Here is a 13,652-nt window from a genome sequence, read left to right on the forward strand (position 1 = left end):
GTGGACTACCAGATTTGTTCGGTAGCATTTATTTGGACTAGCCGTTGAGTTTTTTCCGACTTTTTCCAGTCATCCATTGGCAAGCTGCAATTGTTGAACATCTTCACACCAGCTTGAGAGGGAGTGTTGAATATAGAAATTAGAGTACATAAAATCTTTTTATTTTTAGTATTATGTATATAATCTGTAATTGTGTCAATCACTGATTTAGTATTGTTTCCTTATTTATATCATTTCCTAAATTGTTTCATGAATCTATTATATATGGCCTCCACCTCATACATGGGTAAGCCAAATAATTCTTTTCATTCTTTTTTTTCTGCAGCAATAGCTACTAAATTCAATAGACAGAAAGGTTGTGGCCATCACCAACAAAAGATAATTTATACTACACCCAACTGCTCTTGTGTTTAAACTCTTCATCAAAACATCAACTCCACAACATTTTCTGATTGTACTCTATAAAAACATCATACCGATAAACCTTTCATGGATGATTGGTTTCAGTGAAGACTAGCTCTTGGATACATTTTTCAAAAAAACATATATCTTCTTTTATTTTGCAAACTAAAAGAAAGTGACAGTAAAGAAAACAGGAGACCTTCCATAAATCCACCACTATCCCATCACAATGGGAAAAGGCAATTTACAGCAATCATGGTATTGAAGAAATACAAGTCTGCTGTTTAAGGTTCAAGGGAAGAGCATTCCAAATCTTAAAGTCCATTAATAAAAGAATTCAGCATTGCGCTAAGAAGACCATCAGTGATTCAGTAGGCCAAAACAGAACAAGAACCTTGGCACTACACTTTTCAAGTTGGCGATTTTCACGAAATGGTTTTTGATGGATATAATATAACCGCATTATCCCGTCTCAACCCAGCCCGACCAACACCCTTTTATTATTGAATAGCCAAAACCAAGAAATTCATCCTGAAAGTTCGTCACCTGTTTTACAGTTACTCAAGACGTGATAATTACAGATAGTTGTAAGATTCAAAAATTCTGTTGATGCTTACCTGATCCACAGGGTCAGTTAGTTCAGAGAATGCATTTGCCAGTTCTCGACCACAAATAAATAATTCAAATCTCTCAGTCAGCCCTGCATGCCTAGATTTGAAGGAATGGCGGTGAGATAAAAAGGCATGCTGTTTCAAATATGCATGACATGCTTCAGCATTTGCATTGTGTTCTATAAAAACAGAAAATGCATAAAATAAACTGACAAATTGAAGAAAAAAGAAAGAAAGAAAGAAAAAAAGGTCCAATGGTTATGGACCATACAACAGGGGTAGCCCTCCCTTACAAATTGAATATTGATCACAGGCGAACTCATCTCAAGAAAATATTTTGAAGATGTTATATCTCCATAATTGAGATGCCTGATAATTCAACTCATAAAGGCTACCCCATCCTTCTTAGAAAAAAGAAGAGAAACGGAAACAAGAAAAAAAGAATGCAATGAACATAACAGATGATCTGGGCCATATGACACATACATTTGTCATATTTAACAACCCCCTCCCCCCACCGAAGGTAGAAAAAAAAAAAAAACCCACTCTTTTGTATCGAGGGGAATGAATTTCTAGATAAAAACAGAAGGAAGACATTGTCTACCAATTGTCATGGATAATGACTTAAGAAGCACGGACACTTCTATAAAGGAAGTGTGTTGTATCAAATCCGACACTTGCGTCAAACACTGACATTCTTCAAACACTTTTAAAAGCGTGCCTAACATTTCTTCTTCGTGTCTTCATTAAAAAAATCACAATTCATAATATCAAACACCATGCGGACACTTTGTCGACACTTCTTAAGCCCTCCAAATATGTCCTATGCAATGAGTCCTTCATTATAACAGTGTTCTGCAGATTTCATAACACAACTTACGAACTCTAAATATGTTACGCAACATTTATTAGATGAATACATAGAACCGAACCGAACCGAACCGAACCGAACCAAACCAAATCTTAAGTTCCATCAAATAGTGTTGGTTACATGAATCTTTTTTCCCCATTCGATTCCATTAGAGGCAATTTGGTTAGTCAAATTAAGAAGATTCATATCTCTATTTACTACACTAGCCCACGTCAATCTAGGTCTACCCCTTCCACTAACACTTCCATCTACCATTACTGTATCGCATCTCTTCACTACTGCCTTTGTTAGTCTCCATTGTATATGACCGAACCATCTCAATCTATTCTCTCTCAACTTAATTTCGATTGGTACTACTTCTACCTATTCACGAATAGACTCATTTCTAACTTTGTTTTTTCTAGTCTTGCCACATATCCACCTTAGCAACCTCATCTCAGCAACACTCATCTTATCTATATGTTGTTTCTTAGTTGCCCAACATTCCGTCCCATACAACATCGCTGGTCCAATAACCGTTCTATAGAACTTTCTTTTTAGTCTATCGGATACTCGTTTATCGCACAGTACCCCAAATGCACTCCCCATTTAAGCCACCCCACCTTAATTCTATATCTCCCCAACTGTTGTAATAATCGATTCTAGATAACGAAAATATTCACTCTTAAGTAGTTCTTGATTCTCAATGTTCACTTCTCTTTTTCCATTGTTACTATTACTAAAATTACACTCCATGTACTCTGTCTTAGTTTTACTTATCCTAAATCCTTTAGATTCAAATGCTTCTCTCCAAGTCTCCAACTTAGTGCCAACTCCTTCTCTAGTCTCATCCACTACACAATATCATCTGCAAAAAGCATATACCATGGCACATCATCCTAGATATTTCTCGTCAACTCATCCATAACAAAAGCAAAAAGATAAAGACTTAAGGTTGATCCTTGATGTAACCGTATAGTAATTGAAAATTCACTCGTTTCTCCAGCCGACGATCTAATAATGGTTACCACACCTTCAAACATATCCCTAATTACATCAATGTAGCCTTTTGTCACCGTTTTCTTCTCTAATACCCACCAGATTATATTCTGAGGCACTCTATCATATGCTTTCTCAATATCAATAAAAATCATATAAATGTTTTGTTAGAATTTACCTTCACCTACCACACCTACTACACCTACCACTACCTACTACCATCACCTACTACATCTTCACCTACCTTCACCTACTACCTTCTTCTCTTCTATATATATCAATCATTGTAAACATCAAAAATATCAATTCATCAATCAATAATATACATCAATTTTTACATGGTATCAGAGCTATAGGTTAAAGATCTTGGTGTTCTTCGCCTTCCGGCGGGCGGCAACCTTGCCTTGACCGCCCGCCGGATCTCAACCAATTCAAACCTCCCTCTCCCTCTCGGCACCTCCTTAAAACACACCACCATTGTATTAGATGGAAATGCCAAGTTGGTCTAATCAGGAGTTTCCCTCTGGCTCATCTGAATCAGAATCACTTACATTGTAACCTGGGCGTTTATTGCTTACTTTCCAAACTGAGGATCTAATTCTAGAAGCTCTTGTCATCCAAATTCTTCCCTCCTTGGCATCCTTGAGGGTGTTTTGGAACCACCGCTTCGCACAATCGGAAACCACCCTTGCCAGCGGCGTACGGTGGTTCTGCTCCTCAGCGCCGCCGCCCCCGGTGCTGCTGCTACTGCTCTTGTTGTTCTCCATCTTCTTCTCTGACTTGGGCCTCCTCAATTCGCAGCAGAATCTGGGTGTCTCCAGCGGTTGTTCCACCAACGAGAAGCTGCAGAATACTATGGGTCCATCAAACTGAGCTCACTGTTCTCCATTGAAGTTCACAGAACACGTTAAAATGATTCATTCATATGTTGAAGTGCTATGGCACTCTACTCTCTGTTTCTTTTATGATGATGGTGGGGACAGAAACAGACAAAAGAGAACATCTTTCTCTATACCCAATGTCTTTTAGTGTTGCTTACAGCTGTGTTTTTTCTTTGGTCACGTGGGAGTTGAATACCCATAGAGCCCACTGCAGGGACAACATCATTATCTCACACTTTCTTTATTATATATATATATATATATCTTTTTATTATATTATATAATACCCATAGAGCCCACTGCAGGGACAACATCATTATCTCACACTTTCTTTATTATATATATATATATATATATCTTTTTATTATATTAAAAAAAAAAAAAAAAAAAAACAAAACAAAACAAAAATCATCATCCCTCCTCCGTTTGATTTCAAACTCCGTTATTTTTATTTCTTTTCTCCAAATCACTTTCCTTATTTCTCCCATCTTTCATTTTTGATTTCAAATATATTTTTATTATTTTTACTTTCTTTTTTCTTTCACATTATTTTTAATCTTTTTTCAATTCCATTCATACCATATAGCTTTGCACACCAAATCATATTTTATTCATCTCAGGGATTAACCCCGATCACAATTTTACAAAAAAAAAAAAAAAAAAAAAAAAACAACAACAACAACAACAACTTTGTTTTCTTTTCTGCAGCCGGCCACCAACCGACCTCACTTCTTCGCCTATTCCGCCGGTCTCTTCTTCTTGCCTCCGTCCTGGGTGACCCTTGACGGTGTTGCCTCCGTGTTTCCCACTCCACTGGGCACTATCACTACTCCCTGCTCCTCCACTGCAGCATATGGAGGACCTCCAAATCGGAACATCACGGTGGCCTTCCGCTTCAGCTCCTTATTTTCTGCTTTCAGCACACTTATCTCTGCTCGCGCATCCTTATACATGCATTGGAGCAGAGCCAGTTGGGCGTTTAAATGCTGCACCTCATTTGCCCTACTCTGCAGCCGGTTCGACAAGTTTGTAACCGCAGTCATGGTTTCCACACATGACTTTAATGTATACTGATTGGCTTCCACATCCGACTGCACTGCCATTCTTTGCTCCACAGACCGCATCGGAAAGTTCAGCGGAGTAAACTCCGGGGCACTCGGTTGAGGTTCCAGTGCCACCGCTCCAGTTCTCTCTCTTGTTGACTCGTTGAGGTCGGGAAAGAGGGTGAGCAGACTCCGGGAAGACGAGGCCATTTTCTGGGCAACAGAGTGTTACAGAATATCTCTCGTTACAGAGTATTACAGAGTTTCTCTCTCAGCAAAGGAAGCGTTTTTTCAGAGGATTTTCAGAAGTTTTTTGTCTGCCTCAGCCTCTGCCTCAACCTTGGTTTAAATAGCCAGGGCCGAGCCACGCGCATCGCGCGCCTCTTGACGCCCGACAAACTGGCACGCCTTTTCATGGCACATCTTTTGATAAAGTGGACACGCCTTTTGATGGCACGTCTTTTGATGGCACGCCTTTTTATGAATTGGGCACACCTTTTGAGGGTGCGACTTTTTAAGGGTCCGACAAGACTCTGTAAACTGTCCCGACATTGATTCCGGTTAGCTCCTTTATGGGTCCGACAAGACTCTATAAACTGTCCCGACATAGATTCCAGTTAGTTTCTACAAGGGTCCGACAAGACTCTGTAAACTGTCCCGACATAGATTCCGGTTAGTTTCTACAAGGGTCCGACAAGACTCTGTAAACTGTCCCGACATTGATTCCGGTTAGTTTCTACAAGGGTCCGACAAGACTCTGTAAACTGTCCCGACATTGATTCCGGTTAGCTTCTACAAGGGTCCAGCAAGACTCCGTAAACTGTCACAACAACTGTCACAACTGTCTTCTACAACGGTCCGACATGACCCCATACACTGTCTTCTACAACGGTCCGACATGACCCCATAAACTGTCTTCTACAACGGTCCGACATGACCCCATAAACTGTCTTCTACATCGGTCTGACACCACCATACAGTGTCCTCTACCACGTTATGACACCCCCATACAGTGTCATCTACAACGTTATGACACCCCCATACAGTGTCCTCTACAACGTTATGACACCACCATCCAGTGTCTTCACCAATGGTCTGACACGACCATACAGTGTCACCTATCCTCTTTTTATTTTTATGTATTTTCTTGTTTTGTTCCTCTCTTCAAACTCAAGTTGGTTAGTTTCTATCCTCCTTGAGTTTGCGGGGAGCTGTTAGAATTTACCTTCACCTACCACACCTACTACACCTACCACTACCTACTACCATCACCTACTACATCTTCACCTACCTTCACCTACTACCTTCTTCTCTTCTATATATATCAATCATTGTAAACATCAAAAATATCAATTCATCAATCAATAATATACATCAATTTTTACATGTTTCTTTTCTTCTCTCTACTTTTCTATTACTCTCCTCAAAAAATAGATCGCTTCCATTGTTGACCTACTATGCATAAATCCAAATTGGTTCTCTAGCACCTCTATTATATCTCGCAATCGACATTCCATCACTCTCTCCCACACTTTCATTATATGACACATCAGCTTTATTCCTCTATAGTTGTTGCAATTCTGGACATCTCCTTATACATCATGTTTGTTATAAAGTTTTATAATTGTTTTACATTTTTTAAAATGTGATTGTGAGTAAATAATATTTTAATGTTTAAGTTATGAAATATATAATTTTTAATATAATTAGCGCTATGTTACATACTTTTCATTATCTTTTAATAAATTATTCATATATATAATATGACATATAATAAATTTATAAAAATATAAAATTTTAACATGTTCCAAGCATATCGTGTCCTACATTTTTTGAAAATCATGTTGCCGTGTCTGTGTTTTTGCAACTTATGACATTTAATACAAGGAAGAAAAAAAATTAGAAAGAGTGCACAACCTATATGGTGGCTCACAAGTAGGACTTGTTTCTTGACAATTCATAAACATTATTTTGAAAGTGAAAGAGTTTCCTCCATACTTCTAGGATTCTGTTAGAAACACACTGACCTAAGAAGAACATTGAAAGGCTTGCTTCCTTTCCACATGGAGCTTTCTATGTGTTACAACTCTCGCCTAGATCCCCTCCCATCAAAAATTCTATCTTCTATAAGGTCTCACTTGCCAAATTCAAGTCTTCATCATAGAAAACCATGTATATATACACACATCATAGTTTTTAAAGGCAAATGCTTAACACAAGGCATAAGCATTTCGAATTTCGGATAGTGTTATACTATCTATCTGGAACATGTTTCCAGTTCAGATCTAGTAATTTCTTGTCTTCCTATTTTCAAAATTTTAGGCTTCATTTGGAACCACATATCTCATGGACCTTGGCCCTTGCATGCTAGAAAATGCAAAAATCAGCCATAAAACCTGACTATAGCCTTGTTTCTAGTCAACTTTAGGGTCCACATTTTATCGTTGTCATTGGGGCTTCCAACTAATTACATCACGAACTTGGATAGCACACCAACTACACCCTAAGAAGCATGGACACAATATGTAAAATAAATAATTTTATATATTTATTATATATCATAAATAATTATATTTAAATTAAATATAATAATTTTTAAAATCTACTGAAGGATAATAAATATAAATTTATATTGTTCAGGGTTTATCATTGGATTCCAAAAATTTTTTTTCTTTGAACTTGTAATGTGTTTTATGTGTAAGTATTGAGAAGTGTCCAACAAGTGTCGTGTCAATGTTAGACACGGCGTTGGACCTTAGTTGCACGAAGCGGGAGCGGGGGCGGGAGCGAGAGCGAGGAAGCGTGAGCCGATAGAAGTTTCTTAAGTTGGGAGCGCCTCGGGAAGCAGTAATATATATATATATATATATTTTAATACACATTAGAAGCTTTTTTATAAATACATTTATTTTAATACACATTAATTATTTTATTTATTTATTATATTTTTTAAATAATGTGTTATTGCTAATTTATTTTTATTTTATTTTACATATATGTGTGTGTGTTTTTTTATTAATATGTATAATATATACTCATATATATATATATATATTATATTTGTATGTGTTAATGTTTTTTTATGTAAATATATTATAAAGATTATATATATTAATATTTTTATTTTTTTTATTATATATTTATATGTATATATATGATATATATTAAATAATAATGTGTTAATGTTTTTTATTTTTTTATTTTTTAAATATATATATTTATTTAAAGATTTTATATGTTTTATTATCTTATATATATATATATAAGTTAAAGATTTTATATGTTTTATTATCTTATATATATATATATATATTTCACTTATATATTAGGTATACATCGTGAAGGCCAGAGAGAAGCAAAGGAGACGAAGGCAAAGACAAAGATGAAGGCAGAGGAGACGATTTGCGAGAGAGAGAGAAAGACGATCTGCCAGAGAGAGAGGGAAAGACGAACTGCGACAGAGACAAAAAACAGAGAGAGAGAGAGAGAGAGACGAACTGCGATAGAGACAAAAAACAGAGAGAGAGAGAGAGAGACGACCTTCGAAGTGATGAAAGAAGAAAAACGAAGCAAACGACAAACCAGACACAACCTTCAGGTTCTTCACTTTCTTTCTCCTCTCTCTCTTTGTTGACCAACAAGGTAGGGTTTTTGTTCTTCTTCACCAACGATCCCATCTTGGTTAGGATTGCATTTCTCTCTCTACGGAAACGCGATTCCTACACGTTTCTTTCCAAGAAACGCGGAATCGCGTTTCTTACGAAGATTCGTCACCTGTTAGGACGATTCCTGTAACTAAGTGTTGGACACGACATGTTACCTTCTTAGAATTGACTATACATCTTAGGCTACACCTTTAGTTATAAACAATATTATAGAGAGAGCCTACAAAAAGTTTCAAATTTATAGTTCATCCTAGTTGAAGGTGTAATTTCAAGTTTTTTCTATATTATGATGTATTCAAAGTAACTGTATGCATGGCAAGTAGTAAACAGCCAAACAATTTCCTGCAAAAGATTCCGTACCTTCGGTGTGGTTTGGCCAGAGGAGATATCTCAATTGGGTAGTCCAAGACAAATGTAGGCTGCAGCAACTTTGGTTCTACCTCAATCTCAAAAACCTGGATAAATGATGCAAAATTAAAATTTTAGTAAGACCATATGCAAGAGATGCACAAGAATAACAAGAAAGAAAAAGCATATCGAAAACACTTAAACGGAAGCAAATGGTGTTTAATATTATGGAGCCAGTAGCCCCATCTAGGATACTAACCAAGCACACTTCAAAATTAAAACTGAATCTGGAAAAAAAAAAATGCAGATTAACCTCATTAAGCACGTGGCCAACAGATGGGCATGATTCAATAGAACATTTGTCTTTATTTTCAAGGCCAGCACCAAGTGTCTTAATAGTAATTTCTTTAGCAGCTCTAAGATCATTGCCCAACTCAATGAAATCAATCCCAGTGACTTCTTTGACAAGATTGTGCATGGTGTCCCTCCTCCAAGGTCGTTCTAAACATATTTCTACTCCCTGCATGGAGCATTAGAGATTGAACAGATTTCTTACGTTTCTTGGAAAATGCTAAGTTTAAGACAATCAAAATCTTCAAAACCATTCTATAAAATAACTAGGAGAGAATATATGACATTTTAACACAATTTAAGCGCATGTCCAACTAACACAAATTTTCCTACAGCCATCCAGTGCCCAAATGTCGATGCTTAGAGACAATTCAACTCAAGTCACTTTGCAAAAGCAATTTTGAAATGAGAGAGGTAATGTCTAGTAAAACTTCCAGTAACTCAATTAAGGTAAGAAACAGCACTTAAATCTACTCCTTTGTGGCTGGATAATATTGCCACAAATCAATGAAGCAACTTAGCATACTCATTTACCCAAAAAATACATAAACTTGCCCGAAGAAACTCAGCATACACAATGCTACATGTTAGGATCAAGCGCTTGCCATCTCACCAAAACCCATAGGTAGTGGTGAAGGCGCAACTTTATTTCTTTAAAGGATACAGCGCCAAGTACCACAAGTCGACTGTGACTTGACCTTAGCCCGGACCTCCGCCACAGCAGGATGTTGGCCCCAACCTAGGCCAACAAACCCCCCCCCCCCCCCCCCCCCGCCAAGCAGCGTGCCCTCCAAGGGAATCAAACTTGAGACCTTGCTCTGATACCAATTGTATGATCAAGCGCTTGTCATCTCACCAAAACTCATAGGTAATGGTGAAGGCGCAACTTTATTTCTTTAAAAGGTACAGAGCCACAAGTTGACTGTGACTCGGCGTCACCCAAGACCTCTACCACGACAGGATGTTGGCCCAAACCCAGGCCAACACTACAGAATCTTAAGCCAATTAAATTGACCTCCTCCCTCCTATCAGAAAATCAAAAAGATAAACAAACATTTTTACCTGATAATCAATGGTAAGCTTCCCATGGACTGCAAGAGAACATTGAATCACAATTTCTTCTGCCATGTTCATCATGCTTTGGTAGTCTGAATATGCTTCGTACATCTAAGTTCAAGCTAAGAAAACTACTAATCAATGCTCATTTTAGTCGACATTTATAACTATAGTTGCAGCCAACAAGAAGGATCATGCAAATAAACATTAACTCAACATGTTTACCAAAAAAAAAAAGCAAAATATGGAGATATTACCTCTATAGTGGTAAATTCCGGATTATGACGAGTTGAAATGCCTTCATTTCTGAAGATCCGGCCCATCTCATACACTTTTTCAAATCCCCCCACCTGTCATTTGCAATTTGTGCTACTTAAGACATGAATTTTGCATGGAAAATATGCAAGTCTGACACAACCAAAAAACAGTATTTTATTTTATTATTAATTACAAAAAAAGCTTTTACACTTCATTTAGATTGATGGTTTAGGAGAGAGAGTGAAGAATTTAGTTAAAATCTTGTTTGGAGGGGTTATGAGGGGGAAAGAGTACAAACATTTTAAGCACTTCACTTCCCCTCCAAAATTGGGAGGAAATGGTAGGAAAGTATTTCTCATAATAATTATATTAAAATATCTAGTTAAGTATATTTATCATTAATTTAAATATTATCTAACCAAACAAAAGGAAGGAGACTTCCTCCCCCTTTTCTTCTCCTTCCTTTCCTTCCCCTCACTGTCTCTCCCATCAATCCAAAACAGTGTGTTAATCTTTTACTAGATGGTTACAGTACCAGCAGTGATATCAATTATATATCCGAAGCTGTTCAGCAGGTTAGAAGAAAGGAGGAAAAAAAAGAGTCCATAAAATGAGTAGGCAAATCGACAAAGCAGGGTGGATGAATTGCAAGCAGAAACAATGCGACTAGTAAAACAAGCTTTTATGGGGACTCTAAATAGGAAATCAACAAGGATAAAGCTATTAAGTACATAGGTCATATTCCTATAAGACTAGAAAAATACCAGTAAGAAACAAATGTTTTAACATACAAGCACTCTTGTATTTTTTTAATTTTTAGTTTTATTTTAGACAATTGAGATGCAAAGCTCCAAAAGAAAAGTAAATTGAGTAGAAGGATAAGGAGGAAAGGGGACTTTACTGAAGAGAGTGGGAAAGGAATGAGAATAAAGCAAGAGAATCCTTTCAAAAGAGGCAAAACAAGACACAAAAATAATAAAATAAAGAGTAAGCACTGGATGTGCACGCATGAGAGAGAGGGACTTAAGAAAAAAAAAAGAATCCGCCTATATGACCTCAACTGTGCAGTCATGAATAAAGGTGAGGCAGAAACCTCCCCACAAAAAAACACAAAATAAGCCATACTTAGCACAAAAATACAATTAAATTTATAAAATAATTTTAAGAACATAAACATGTATTTTGTACATGTCTACATACACAGAGAGAGAGAGAGATTATGAAAAAAAAAGGTCTAATATATAGCAAACCACTTCAACAGAGAAGAACCCCCTCGACTAGAAAATAAAATAAATAAAGGACTAGAACACAAGTAGAAAAGGAGCTACAGCCTAGATAAAGCAAAGTGATGGAAATTTTTTGACAAATGACTAAATAGTTGAGATAAAAATTTACTGAGTTTAATAGTCAGAAAAAGATCTTCTCCAGACCAAGAGAAAGTGATCATTCTATTTGTCTTTGTTTCAAGGTGTATGTCTAATATTGAGGACAAACTGCCGCAGTTTGCTAGATGAATAGGCTAGACATGCTACTATGCTTTATGGGATCTTGGATATTCTTAAGTCCAGAGATCAGCTAATTAAAAGGAAAATTTAAATACTTCGTAAAACATTCTAGCTATACATATTACATAGGAGACAAAATTGTTTCAAAATAACTAAGTTGCATTGCTTGCCAAACCAACCATTCAATATTGAACTGCTGAGAATGCTTCAATGGAATTTATTGATATTCAGCACACGAAAAAGCAAAAGTAAAATACGTGAAACCTCACCAGCATTCTCTTTAAATGGAGCTCAGTTGCAATTCTCAAATAAAGATCCCTCCCAAGAGAATTATGGTATGTAACAAATGGCCTAGCCTCAGCTCCACCAGCTGCTCCCTAGTAGATCCAACAAATTAAAAACCAAATAACAGATACAAAAAAATCCTTCTGCTTTAATATATTGATATTTCATACACATGCATGCATAGATGAGGGGAGATAATGGAAGAGATGCATTAAAGCAATTAAGACAACATTTCAGGAAATACATAAAATTATTTGCATCACAAAAGAAAAAAGGATCAAGTAATATTTCTGCACAGCCTTGAAAAATGGATCACGTAATATTTCTACACAGCCTGATCAAGAAACAGAGACATTTAACGAACAAACAAAAACCTTACTCTCAATTCGGTAAATCGTAAGTTTACTCATTCAATTGCTTTTACATCTCAAGTTATTAGTTCCCATGTTTGCTACTAGTACTACACAAAGAAAAGAGAACTATTTCATGGATACTTACAAAAAAAGACAGCACAATGTCACGGCCTTGGTTATTTCCAAGCACTCCATGCGGCACTTAGTCACTCACAAACTTTGCTAGTGATACTAAGTCATCCTAACTCTTAAGCTCACAAGAAAGAAAGCTAGTTTACACGAGTTTAAGAGAATGCACTCGTATTGCTCTTAGAGAGAATTTAAACTCTTGGTTGGAGGTGAAGTGGATTGCAAGGCAAATGAGTCTTCACCCCTTTTATAGGTAACCTAGCCTTCTAGGAACTATCTAGAATGTACAATTAATATGATGTGTGGAATCTTCTCGGAGCCTTCCACAACCTTACAAGAATTATCTAGAACCTATTTCAAATATTTCCGTACACATTCTAGAATTATGTACAAGTATCCCCCGTCCTCTCAAGTCTTCCAGGAGGTTAAGGAATCTTCCATTAGCCTCTATACCTCTAGCCTTCTTCTAGTGGGGATTTTGTTTAGGCAACTTGGTGGGATGTGACAAGAAGCTTAGTTAATTTAAAAGGTCAATTTAAAAGCACTTTTCAGAAAGACCATGTTCAGCATTTAAATGTATTTAGGGACTCAAACCACACATTTTTAGCAAGACACAAACATATAAGGTGAAACAAAAGAATAATTTATCAAAATTAAAATTTGCAATGTCATAACCCAATACAAGAGTTATTCACAAACCTGTAAAACTGGTGTTTCAATTTCGACAAAGCCTAATGATTCCACCGTCTTCCGTATCTCTGATACAATCTACTAACAAGAACATAAATTAGCAAACTAATCTTTTAAGCATAAGAAAGAATTTTCAGTGTAGGAAAGGAAGGGAAAAACATTATGTAGACTAACAGACATGGACGACTGAGCACTCCAGAACAAGGTCAAAAAGTCCCAATCAAAA

General features: G+C 36.6%; 1 protein-coding gene across 1 annotated transcript in view; it reads right to left on the reverse strand.

Annotated features, from left to right (window-relative positions):
* LOC114299382 (lysine--tRNA ligase, chloroplastic/mitochondrial) overlaps positions 1 to 13,652 on the reverse strand; it is a 44,792-nt gene that overhangs the window by 4,387 nt on the left and 26,753 nt on the right. The window contains exons 6-12 of the mRNA XM_082907151.1: positions 13,436 to 13,504; positions 12,239 to 12,346; positions 10,464 to 10,556; positions 10,213 to 10,317; positions 9,113 to 9,319; positions 8,812 to 8,906; positions 1,020 to 1,110 (exon numbers count right to left, since the gene is read on the reverse strand). Coding sequence (XP_082763277.1) covers positions 1,020 to 1,110; positions 8,812 to 8,906; positions 9,113 to 9,319; positions 10,213 to 10,317; positions 10,464 to 10,556; positions 12,239 to 12,346; positions 13,436 to 13,504 — 768 coding nt within the window. The remainder of the gene's footprint in view (positions 1 to 1,019; positions 1,111 to 8,811; positions 8,907 to 9,112; positions 9,320 to 10,212; positions 10,318 to 10,463; positions 10,557 to 12,238; positions 12,347 to 13,435; positions 13,505 to 13,652) is intronic.

Source organism: Camellia sinensis, chromosome 14 (genome assembly GCF_055761805.1).
Source record: "Camellia sinensis isolate YWXY chromosome 14, ASM5576180v1, whole genome shotgun sequence".
NCBI classification, from domain to species: Eukaryota; Viridiplantae; Streptophyta; class Magnoliopsida; order Ericales; family Theaceae; genus Camellia; species Camellia sinensis.